Source organism: Xenopus tropicalis, chromosome 4 (genome assembly GCF_000004195.4).
Source record: "Xenopus tropicalis strain Nigerian chromosome 4, UCB_Xtro_10.0, whole genome shotgun sequence".
NCBI classification, from domain to species: Eukaryota; Metazoa; Chordata; class Amphibia; order Anura; family Pipidae; genus Xenopus; species Xenopus tropicalis.
Window position 1 is genome coordinate 29,575,723 of NC_030680.2, and position 12,990 is coordinate 29,588,712.

The 12,990-nt window shown below is 37.0% G+C and overlaps 1 protein-coding gene across 1 annotated transcript in view; it reads left to right on the top strand.

Annotated features, from left to right (window-relative positions):
- Positions 1-12,990, top strand: part of LOC116410492 (mucin-5B-like) — a 50,771-nt gene that overhangs the window by 12,939 nt on the left and 24,842 nt on the right. The window contains exons 3-12 of the mRNA XM_031901313.1: positions 2,053-2,167; positions 4,195-4,282; positions 5,168-5,274; positions 5,436-5,658; positions 6,530-6,655; positions 6,901-7,018; positions 8,627-8,765; positions 9,634-9,744; positions 11,747-11,816; positions 12,443-12,580. Coding sequence (XP_031757173.1) covers positions 2,053-2,167; positions 4,195-4,282; positions 5,168-5,274; positions 5,436-5,658; positions 6,530-6,655; positions 6,901-7,018; positions 8,627-8,765; positions 9,634-9,744; positions 11,747-11,816; positions 12,443-12,580 — 1,235 coding nt within the window. The remainder of the gene's footprint in view (positions 1-2,052; positions 2,168-4,194; positions 4,283-5,167; positions 5,275-5,435; positions 5,659-6,529; positions 6,656-6,900; positions 7,019-8,626; positions 8,766-9,633; positions 9,745-11,746; positions 11,817-12,442; positions 12,581-12,990) is intronic.

The following is a 12,990-nucleotide window of genomic DNA, read 5'->3' on the forward strand; positions in this document are numbered from 1 at the left end:
TGCAAGCCATCTTTCATCTCTGTTAGTCTGGGTTTTTTTTTTTTTTTAATGTAAATAAATATTTTTATAATGTTAATTTGGTTTGCCCTACTTTTCTCTTAATTTTTAATACTCCCTAGCTGAAAATTACCTAAGTATAGGGGTCACAGTGGGAATGGGATGCATGCCATTTTTCATCTCTGTTAGTCTCACCACTATTACTTTACAATTTCTGTCAACAACTGTTTCCTATGGATAATGATCTTTTAACGCTGTAGTTTATTCTTTGCAATACCACTAAAGAATTACTTGCCTCATTAAAAATGCCTCTTTTTAATTTTATTGCATTCACAGAATGCTCTGTGATTAGGAATTATTGTCTAAGTCTCAAGTTACAAGTGATACAATGTATTATCTATTGAGTATTATAATGAGTAATATAGTTCAAGGGGAAAGAAGGGGAACCATTTAATTTCCCATTCTACTAATTAAAACTGCATTTAGAATTGTTAAGTTTAAAAGCATTTCACCTCTTATGAAACAATGTAATAGAAACATTATACATTTTCATTATGTATGTAATTATTTTAAAGGAGAAGGAAAGTCACATTAGTGCCACCTAAAACACTATAGGGTTGATTCACTAAAGGTCTTTGTGTTAAAATTGACAAGATAAAAACACGCGATTCGCAAAAGTATTATCGCATGCGTTAAGTTGCATATCGTGTGCGTTAATTAGCGTGCAGAAATAATACTAAGGCATGATTCACAAACATTTAGACGCGCTAAATATCGCATTAGTCTGTGCTAAAATTAACACCTACTTGGGGCAGGCGGTAATTATAGAAAAGTACAGTTAATGAGCTTTTGGCAACACAATATGGACTTTGCAGTGTGATTTATTCAAGTCTGTGTTGGCCCTAGAGTGACGCAGCCGCCAATTTTCAGGGAAATGGTCATTTTCTGAACACTAGTTTTCCGAAAGTAATGGCGTGTATGGCTAATATGGTGTGCGTTTTTTCGCACACAGTGACAATTTGTGCGGACTGCATTAATTAGCACGCGTTGCGGCAAATGCCGCACGAAAATAGTCTTCACGACTTAGAAAACGCAAACAGCATCACGTCTAAATTAACGCAAGTATCCTTTTAGGGAATTGTGCGTTAAGACGCGATAAAATTTTTAACACATGCTATAAATAGCGCTCATTTTAACACACCTTAGTGAATCAACCCTAATATTTATTCAGCAGAAAGCGTTACTATACCTGAGTAAAGAGCCTTAGAAGCTTCCTCTGATAGCAGCTGCCATTTTAGCTTGGTCTTGGTAGCTTCCTGCTGCAGTTATAGCAATTTGAAGCTCAGATTACACATTCCTAAGGGAGAGGGGAGTGAGTTCTTATGCATTCTTATGGGAGGGGGAGCAGGAGAAGGGAGGGGGAGAGGGAGAGAGGAGAGAGGAGAGAACTCAGCAGATTCGTGCCCCAAACCTGAAGGAGCCCTAAAAGAGAGGACATTTACAAAAAAGGAGACAAGAAATTCTGTGTTTCTTTTGAAACAGTGCAGCATTTCTGTGAGTGCTTATGGCTGTATTTACATAGACCTTTCTGATAAAGCTTACTTAGTTTTTACCTTTTCTTCTCCTTTACCAGGTGAAGCAAAACCAAAACAAACTGGCATCTGCAGCACATGGGGTAGCTTTCATTTCAGGACTTTTGATGGTGAAGTCTTTCGTTTTCCTGGGCAATGTAATTACCTTTTTGCAGCACACTGTAAAAAACCTTTCGAAGACTTCAATATCCAAATCCAGCAGTCTTTTGTAAAAACAATACCGACTATAACTCAAATCTCTGCAAAAATCCAAGGTTTGGTCTTGGAATTAATAGATCACATTGCTACAGTTAATGGAATACCGTGAGTATACAATGACTTTATTCTATGTAAAACAATTCATAGACTCTCCAAGGTACTTCATGGTGTTAATAAATATTCACGAAAGCTAAAGTAGTATTTATACTATAATCCTTTATTACACTGTTTAATGAAGACTTCTCAATCAATGTTTTATTTTAAGGCTGGAACTCCCTTACAGCCAGAGTGGAATCCAAATAGAACAGAGAGGCAAAGAACTTAGGATTACTGCTAAAATGATGTTGTCTCTAATATGGGAAGATGATTCAAGCTTACATGTAAGTAGAAAATGCTGGATTCCCTGCAGTTCAAATGTTATAACATTTATTAAAAATTCCCTTTATAGTCAGCGTTTTACTGAATTAATACATTTATCAAGGCAAATCAATGTGTTGTCTGAGCAGTCAAACAAACAACAGTATGTTTAATGGGGTGTTAGAGAAGTAGTGATAAGCGAATCTGTCCTATTTCACCCAAAAATTTGCGAATCTTTGCAAAGATTTTTTGACATGTGCAATTTATTTTTGACGTGTTATTTTTTTTACGTGCACAAATTTTTTTTTACGCAGAGGACAATTTTTTGATGTAGGCAACAATTTTATTGACCCGGGCGACAATTCTTAGACACGGGCGACAATTATTTGTCGAATGGTGAATTTTCTGCCACAAATTTTGATGCCCGTTTCGCTAAAAAAATCTGCCAATGGTGAAACACGCATATTCACCGCAAATCTATGCATATCTATGCCTGTTGAATTATTTCTCCCATCGCTACTCAGCAGCAATGCTAAGCTCTAACCCACCTCCAAATTGTTAACTCCCAATGCAATTTTGAAAACTCTTTTTCCTCAATGCCAATATAGAGACATATATCTAAAATTAAACAGTAACCTCTGACATATCTCCTCTGTGTGACCATTACCAGCAGACTAGTGATGAGCGAATCTGTCCCATTTTGCTTCGCCATAAAATTTGCGAAACGGCAAGAACATTTTCGAAATGGCGAAAAATTCATGAAACACATTTGTTGCGAGATTTATTTTTGTCACCCACATCTTTTTTGTCACTGCGCTTCTATTTTTTTGTCACCCGCATCTATTTTTTGTCGCCGAGGCTATTTTTTTGTTGCCATGGGTTTTCTTTTATGCAATCACGCCAAATTTTGATGCGGTCGTGCCTTTTTTTTCCACGATCGTGCCCAATTTGACACGACCACTCCCAATTTGACGCACAGCAAAAACAGTCAGCATGACAAATTTTTCCACAGTGAATTTTCACAGAAGTTTCGCGAAACAATTCACGAATGGCGAAATGCGGAAAATTCACTGCGAATCCATGCCTGGCAAAAAAATTCGCTCATCACTACAGCAGACTTAAATGTATAAAAGACATTTTCATATAATACCAAGGCAGGTATTGTACAATGTATAACTTTACTATAGTTTATACCAAAACTCACAGAACCTCTAACCTTATATAGAGTCCTTAAACTCAGCTAAGAAAATGATTTTATTTTTAAGTAATTATTAACAAATATGAATCGGAAGTTTGAAAATATGTCCTTTCTCTCTCTCTCTCATCGCATTTTTTATGTAATGAAATAAAACGTAAAGTTGAATAATTTGAAATTGGAGGATAAAACCTAAAATGTTGAAGGTCTGAGAGGTCTGACAGTATGAAGCAATTTGTAAAAATGTATGTCTCCACAGGTTAAAAAAATCCTGTTGAAAATAGATGCTCTTAGCTCTATACCATGCCCTTCATTCAGGTTCAGGACTTCAGCTGGGCCTTATCCAGCAGTATAAAAATATCCAGTATATAAAGTGTATACATTGAAAGATTCTCTTCTTTGGTGAGGTTACAAATGAGAACTAACTGATTAGATTACAATGATGGAAATGCAGGCTGTAATGGCCGCATCATCAAGCCCATAGGGTCCTTGCCCCAGAAGGATTATTGTACCTGCCGTATGAACTTAATAAGAAGATCTCTGAGCATTATTTATATGTTAGAATGACTTGTTCACACTAAGCAATTTAAGTAGAGTTGTTTATTACCTGGTGACAATTGCAGTTCTCTTATGAACTGTTTGACAAAATTCATTGCTGTTGTTGCAAAGTTATGTTGTTTCCTGCTTTTGTAAAGCAATCCGTACAGTTGTTCTAAGGCCTTGTTAATAAATATCCATGCTTATAATAAAAAATTGTATCGAAATATTATTTTAAAGCACAATTAAAAAGCAACTATAGTAGTCTGGATTTGTATGGAGCAGGAAATGATTATTTCGTTTTCTAATGCATTTTAGCTCATACTCAACAAGAAATACATGGGACAAACTTGCGGTCTCTGTGCCGATTATGATGGAGACCAAAATAATGATTTGGTTTACAAAGGTAAGAAATGTAGTCAACAGATCATCAAGTATGTAACTGAAGTAATGTTACATCTTTAACAATGGCTACAGTTTTTTGCATTAACACTTATTTTTGTTCCTACTGTTGTCCCTATGCAATTAAAATAACTTATGCAGATCCTTACCTACTGAACCGAATATGGGGTATAATTAGATCGCCTTGTGGAAAAGCAAAATACCTTAATGGTGTATACTGCCTATAAGAACCAGAGTAAAAATAAGTCAGAAATAAACCCCTATAATATGTATGAGATCCATTGGAAGGAGATCATGTGACCCCATACATGGGCTAATGGGCTGAATTCTGTTGTATGTGCTATATGTATAACTGATTAAATTTCAAGTTAAATTGTTATTATGTAAAAGGGTGTATGTTTGTCAAAGGGCAAAGGGGCAGTATACTGATTGTTCAACATAAGTGCAATGAAGAGAGCTTGTGTTAAACAGACTTTTTGCAGATACTCTTTGTCATTTCTTGAGCTAAAAAAGGAAACTGAAACTACTCCCTGTTTGGTCCTTGCGAGGTAGAAAATAAGTTAAGTTCACAGATAATCCCTCTTCATAATGGACTCCAGTTAACAGAACAATGACAAGAAACTGTAAATGTATATGGTTTATATACTGGTAATCCAATTATCTACCTCACAAAGACCAAACATGGAGTAGCTTCAGTCTCCCTTTTTGACTTTTTTTTAGCTCCAGAAATAACAAAAACCATACATTTTTTTCTGATAAAAACATAATGTATGTTTAGCACAAACCTTATTCATTAAACTCAACTCAAGTTGAACAATGTATACTACCCCTTTATGTTTATGTACAATAGACCATGGTGAATTAATTTACTGTATATATTATTTTCCAGACAGCCTTCTACAACCTATTGAGTATGGAACTTTGCACAAATTAAGAAAGCCAGAACAAAATTGTGTGGACCCTAAACCAGAGTCTAAAGAGCGATGCTTCGTATTTGTAAGGCTGGTGGGGGGTGGATATGTGCTTTGATTTACAAGGGATCCTTGTAAATATGTTTGCTGAAACATTTATTCTTTACCAGGTTTAAACTGTATTCCAAGGTAATATATTCAAAATAACCTACTGTTTTTTTTTTTTACTATAACTGTCTTTTCCAGAGAGCTCTTTGCCTCAATCTATTGACAAATTACAAGTGGAAAAGATGTAATCGACTGGTGGATCCAGACCCTTATGTTGAGGCCTATATGCATGACATGTGTATTTGCAATTCATCTGTGAAGTACAGCTCCTTTTGTCTGTGTAGCACTATTGCAGAGTACTCTCGACAGTGTGCAATTGCTGGAGGAAAACCGCCAGACTGGAGAAGTCCTGAAATGTGCTGTAAGTATTGTGGATGGAATGATATTTCAGCAAGCATAAATGACTTGATTTTCATACTTTTATCACTCTATACACTGTCATCTTGTCTCTGGTCTTTGCTTTTCTCCTCACTTTTTTTTTGATCATATAATATAAAATTATCAAATCAAAATGGGTAAAACTTTTGAGAGATTCTAACATGTATAGAAAACATGATGGGTCATTTGCCACCTTAACTGCAGGGTGTGAAGTGTAATTTTGGGCGCCAGTCGACATATTTTTTTTTTAACTACAATTCACTGTTTTTCTTCTACAATGCCAGCATATTTGGCCATGAAGTGGTGATGCACCTGCCGTAGTTGTGGTCAATGCACTAAAACACAAGTGAGTGCTTCTACATGAATTAGATGCAATTGTGCTGAATATATTCAGTGTCTGGATGTCATCATTTCTGGCGATCTGAGTCAAAATTACACCTTTGTCCTATTCTTTAAGAGGATGATCGTTGTTTCAGTTGACACAGGCCACTATGGGAACAATGGAGCTGCCACCACCTTCAAGAGTAGCGAAAGCTCCGGTGTTCCCTTAAGAGAGCAGTATTGATGCAAAAATCTTTAGTGAATGACAAAAACCTTTAATGAATGGCATTTTTCCTTGCCACAAACTTGCAACAGTGGTAAACAACCCATGAGATCTGTTAACAGACATGCAGTACTAAATGTGGAGAGGCGGCTGAGAGGTCCTGTGTGACAAAGTTGAAACCCAAGTATTAAGTCCTTACTTGGCTTTACCTTGAAATAACAAACAAATATTCAGAGAATATCTTTTCATTTCACTAAATAAATAGATAGATATCCTTCCTTTAACACATTCTAGTCTTCTGTCTTCACAGACTTACAATGCCCTTATAATCTTGTCTATAAAGAATGCAGTTCTCCTTGTGCTCCTACATGTTCAAACCCAGGAAGACAGTTTTTTTGCGATGGGACATGTGTGGCTGGTTGTGTCTGCCCAACAGGCAAGTATAAAAAAAAATCAGTATTTTTATTGGGTAAATCAACACCCATTAAATGTGTTCTTAAAACGTTCGCAAATTTCAGAGATAACTATGCTTACATTAAATGATAATTAAATGATTAAATAAATGATAGTTTAAAAATTCTACCATATACCGTACTTTATCTAAATCATGTCTATCTGTAATTTTACCTTTCATTTAGTACTAAGGATTAAACAACTCTTCTTGTTTTTCCTTTTTATCAGGACTGGTTTTAGATGATATTACAAATTCTGGATGTGTCCCATTAAAAAACTGTTCTTGCATCTTCAACAATGATGTTTACCCGCCAGGATCCTATTACCATGCGCCCTGTTCTACATGGTATGTGCATTTCTATATATATATATAGCTACCCAGAAATTTGTAAATTACTGTACTAAGTCACTAAGAATTTAATAAGAGTCACTAAGGGCTCATTTACAAATGCTAGACAATTAGAATTGTTCATTGGCCAAAACAGGTTATTGAAATGAGGCAAACTCTGTGGAGAAGAACCCACATTTTGCATCTGGTGCATTGATAACAACCTTTTCCTGCTTTGTAATTAATGATTTGCTGAGTGCGCCACACACACAAATCATTATAGGGGTAATTTACTTATCACAGGGGCACAAGCGCCTGTTGCCCAGCTGCACCTATCCCCTCTGCTGGTCCTTAACTTGCATGCCTGAATCATGCACAAGTAAAGGAGGTTGATAGGGGGCCTTATACTCCAGCCAAACTTCACCAATGCAGCAATGCATTTATGGTGAAAGGGGCTCTGTATGGAGTGCAGAGACCTGCGGGAAAACAGTGTGTGTAAAATGTTTAAAAAATATCCAGTTGTGTTTTGTGTGGGTGTTTTGTTGTGTTGTTTTCTTTACCCATTAGGGCTCTGGCACACGGGGGAGATTAGTCGCCCGCGATTAACTCCCTGTTCGCAGGTGACTAATCTCCCCGAGTTGCCTACCCCTGCCATCCCACCGGCGAACATGTAAGTCGCCGGCGGGATGGCAGATGCGGCGGCGCGATTTCGCGCAAATCGCCCCGCCGCGTCTGCCATCCCGCCGGCGACTTACATGTTCGCCGGTGGGATGGCAGGGGTAGGCAACTCAGGGAGATTAGTCGCCCGCGAACAGGGAGTTTTATCGCGGGCGACTAATCTCCCCCGTGTGCCAGAGCCCTTATGTTCTGTTGTTTAATTGACCCCTCATTTCCTCATCTACACATATATACAGATTAGACTTTAACAATGAAATGGAACCCCCAATGTTTATCTGCTTCATCTGATTATGTTGGGGGTGTAAGGAGTTAACCACATCTACTGGGAGGAACTTTACCCTGCTGGAGTGATGTGCTTGCATAGGCCCTGGTGTAGTGACTGTAGTTTCTATTCCCTAGGCCAGTGATCCCCAACCAGTGGCTCATGAGCAACATGTTACCCCTTGTTACTCCCAATGGCATTAAAGTAGGTTTTCATTTCTGAATTTCTGACTTGAAGACAAGATTTGGAGGCATAAAGACCATGTGTACTGTCAAGCAAAGCCTCCTGTAGTCTGCCAGTCATCAGTAGTCAAATGTCTTCAATCCAGTTGCTTTAGATTTACTTATACTAGATAAAAGGAATGGAAGCATTATGGCCTGTTGGTTTGGACATGGAGAGGGTGGATGTTGCTGGAGGAAATTAATCCCTCAAGTAACCAAAGTTAGGGATATGGAATCCTGTTAGTGAAATAAAGATAGTAGCAGGATATCATATTATAGAACACTTTAGGAGTGTGTCAATAAAAATATCATCTTAGGTCTGCTATATTTAAAGTTCAAAGGTGATGGGGCTTTGGTCAGACTTATCATTTTTCCTTTCTGTAGAAATATGTTGAACTGGTTATTACATTTTTCTTTTCTTCGTACAAATTAACCAGCATTGCTAACACTTTCACTTATTTCCAGTTTGTGTACTGGAAGCCACTGGACCTGTGAAAATCTCCCTTGCCCAAGCTCTTGTTCTGTTGAAGGAGGATCCCACATAACTACATTTGATAAAGCCCGATATACATTCAATGGAAAATGTATCTATATGCTTGCAAAGGTAATACAAATAATAGTCACTAAAAATGAACCATTTGAAACTATCTCTCCATTTTACCCCAAATATGTAGAAACTCATATCATGGAAAGGTCTCTTTTAAACTAATAACTATTAACTGAAAGAAGGGTTTTATATCAGTATTGTATAAAACCTCATGTTTTGTTTTTCACCAAAGTTTCAAAGCCTTTATTAAAAGCTCTGCTATTCCCCTGTTCAAATACATATACAAAGGGATTGGAAATGTGAAGTGATTGCGGTTTTCCTCCATGACATGGTTAAAATTGCCAATTAATATATTTTGAGTATATATAGAAAAGAACTGTAACAATTCATAAATAGTGCCTTGATCCAGCTGGAAACTCAGAAACCTAGATTTATTTCAGCAGCAGTGGGCATTACTTATATTATTAGATATATCTGGCTGGAGGCATATGTACGCCATCATTATAAATAAATATGGCTGATGGTCAGTGTTGGACTGGGACCCCAGGGGCCCACCAGAAAACCTTAGACCATGGGCCCATTCTCCAAGCTATTTTCCCTTTTTTCCTCACAGAACCACTTAATTCTCCTTGTCTCTTTTATTTACATGCCAGCATCTATGCTTCCATCTATTTCTCCTCTTTCTTCCCATCCAGAAATAGGGAATGAAACAGGCCAAATGGCTAGAAGCAGGAGGGCCCACTGACACCTGGGCCCACCGGGAGTTTTCCTGGTATCGTGATGGTCCAGTCCAACACTGCTGATGGTCACAGCCATAAAATCTTTAAATCTTATGCTTAATTGTCATCTTTATTGTCATCATCACCCACCCAACAGCATATGGATATGTGTTTTTCTAAGTCCATCCGTTTGTCTTTTTTTGCAGTCTTGTGCAGATAATGCTTTCCTGGTGAATATAGAAATGCAGAAATGTGCATATGCAGAAACTGCAACTTGCTTAAAAAGGGTATTTTTGTTCCTTGATCGGGGGAAAGCTGTAAGTACCTTTCACATTTGAAGGGATATTATCATTAAAAAATGTAATTTTTATTCTCCTTCCTTTCATCCACTTAGCAGCAGTTTTTTCCTGCCTTAAAAACAATACATTATTTCTACAACCATACCGTTATGCAGATCAAATGATCCATATGCTCTGTTACGGCATGCCAGAATTTGTCTGGAAATATTAAGAATAAAAAGCAAATAATGGGAAAAACAGAGAAAAAACCCACATAAAACATGATTGAAAGTGGCATATTTATTGAACCCTTTGATACATACACTACTTTGCAGCGAAGTAGCGTATGCAAAGATTTGCAGCAAATTTCCACACTTCACTTCAAATTGTTTTGCGAAACCTCAGAGAAAATTCGCCGCCCAACAATTTGTTGTGTGTAAAAAAAAATCAAACAGCCTCCCACCATCTTACAGCAGCCCCTCTGGCATTTGCCAGAACCCACAGATTGCCAGTCAGGGCCTGGCAGAGAACCACTTAAACACAGTATAATGAGAATGAGCAACAAGGATAGTCATGAGAACAGGAATAGAATTTGGGATTCTCACCCAGCCAATGAGTCCAGGGCGAAGCTCACAGAAATATTTCAAATCAAAGGAGCCAATCTGGGGTTTAATTCATGTCCAAATCAAAATAGCCACGGACATGTCAAAATAGCCACGGGCAACAAAATAAGACGCATCAAAAAAAGTCGCGGTCACGTCAAAATAGAAGGCAAAAATAGAAAGATTCTAAGCATGTCAAATGGTCAAGTGAGGAGAGGAAACATCTTATAGTATAGTAGCCCCATATGCAATAAGACTTATAAAGGGCATTTTGAAACTTTTTAAACTTTATTAGCATATATTTTCCTGTTACTTTTGAACATAAATAATGTAAGTATACATGGATTGGATGCAGAGAAATGCAAAGAAGTGTGAACATAGGGCCTTGAGTAGTGATGAGCAAATCTGTCCCATTTTGCTTTGCTGAAAAATTTTCAAAAATATGGAAACATTTTGAAAAATTAGCAAAACGGGGGTGGTGAGTGTCTTTTTAATGTGAACAACATTTTTTTGCTGCTAAAGTGCCTATTTTGACGCAACCTCAAATTTTCACGCCAGAACTTCTCTGAACTTTGAAAATGCAGAAAAATGTGCCGCACGTCCAAAAATTGTTGTCCGCGTCAAAAAAGAATAGCCGCGCGTCAAAAGAATAGTCACGCGACGAAAGAATAGCCGCGGGTGACGAAAGAATAGCTGCGGGCAACGAAAAAATATATGCGGGCGACAAAAGAATAGTCACGGGCGACAAAAGAATAGCCGCGGGCGACGAAAGAATAGCCGAATGACAAAAGAATAGCTGCGGGCGACAATTTTTTTGGACGCGCTACATTTTCGCCGCTTTGTGAATCTTTTGAAAGATTTGCAAATTTTCCGGCGAAGCAAAACGGGACAGATTCGCTCATCACTATTTGCCAATGCTGAAATGCACAAATAAATGTGTATATTGAAGGCTCACTTATTTATTATTACTAAATTTATTATTAAACTCGTGCGATTAACTTGAATACCTCACATTTTTCAAATTTACAAACTGAATATCTTGAATTGAAAATTTAGCTTGACTTGACTCCCATTGACTATTATAGAAACTCGCAAGCTTTTAGATGGCACATTTTTACATTTGAGTGTTGGGTTTTTTGCTCTTAATAAATAGCAGGCAATCAGTTTTTGAACCATAATTTAAATTCGAATCTTTTTAGCTGAAAAAAAAATAAAGAAAAAAATTAAAATTGAATGTTGGAAATTCCCCCTACTTACTGTATAAGATACAGTTATAAAAAATACTTTTGCCAATATTAACTTGGTACATTTCCCATGTAAAGATTTAGTTGATAAACTTACCTCAAATTAATTTTCAGATGCAAATATATGATAATATATATATATGTGACAAATAAATGATCTCCCATTGTGTTTCTAATCATATTTTATTACTTTAGATATTTGAAATTAAGTACGACAAAAGTGATTTTCCCCATGTAGAATTTGATGAGAAAGAAATGGCTGAAGGTACAGGAACATTTTTAACAACTTTGAAAATGTATTTCTTTGGCTGTAGTGGTTTGTGTGCAATTCTGTGCTTTAAATATAGGTTTATGAGACAAAGCGTGTTATCTACCCTTTCTCTGCAAATCTGTTGCTTCTTTCTGGAGCCTTGCCTTTCTTATATGGACCTATCTCATGAAAAATAGATATTCTGCATATTCCTATTTCTGCTAATTATGTACTACTCACTGCCACTTTTGTATGCCTTATAATAAACTAGTTTCTTCTGTGTCAAATACATTTCTGTATATCTTGATGATGTTTGCTTCGTTTTTATCTAAGTTGTCCTTATTTTTAACCCTTGTCCTTCACACTGCACCAAAGGGTGATTTTTGGGTGCTATTTGATAGCACCTGGAATCAACCCTTGGGACGCAGGAGCAATAATAGATTCCCACACTGGTGTCAACTATTGGATCTCCCTAAAACGCATATAATTTATAGGGCACACATTTTTATGATGAAACTTCTTTTCTGTAGGCTAACCCTAAAAAAACAATCTGTTTTATTTTTCTAAAATACACACCCTTTCCAACCTTCTTTTAACTCCTACATTTTACATTGTATTTCTTGTTTTGTTTTTCCGCACAGCTGGTGTTCAGATATTTTGGCCTTCCTCATTCTACATGATCGTGCAAACCAACAAAGGCCTCTATTTGCAGGTGCAGCTAACTCCCATCATGCAACTATATGTCATTCTAGACCCATCTTACAAGAAAAAAACATGTGGTAGGGAGCTCTTTTTTTATGGTTACTATTTGTACTCTTTACTTATTAAAGGACATGTAAACTCCCCACACACAAAAACATTTAATCAGTAAAGAGCCTTTTTGAAATTTTTAAATACCTTCCACTCTGGGTGTTGAAAGGTTAATAGTAAGGCTGCAGCATCTCCTTAATCACTTGGGATTCATTTTCCTCCTCTAACCAACTTGGCCCCCTTCCCTTAGTAATTGACTGCTTTTGTCCATTTGCCAGATTCATCATCAGGACATTGGACTGGGGGGGTGGGGGAATTTTGGTTGTAAGTTGAAATTATTGGCCGGCATGTCGGTCTAAGTTATGTTAATTCTTTCTTGCAAAGTTTTTAATAAAAACACATTAGGAATTTACTTTGGCTCTTCATTCTTCTCCACTCA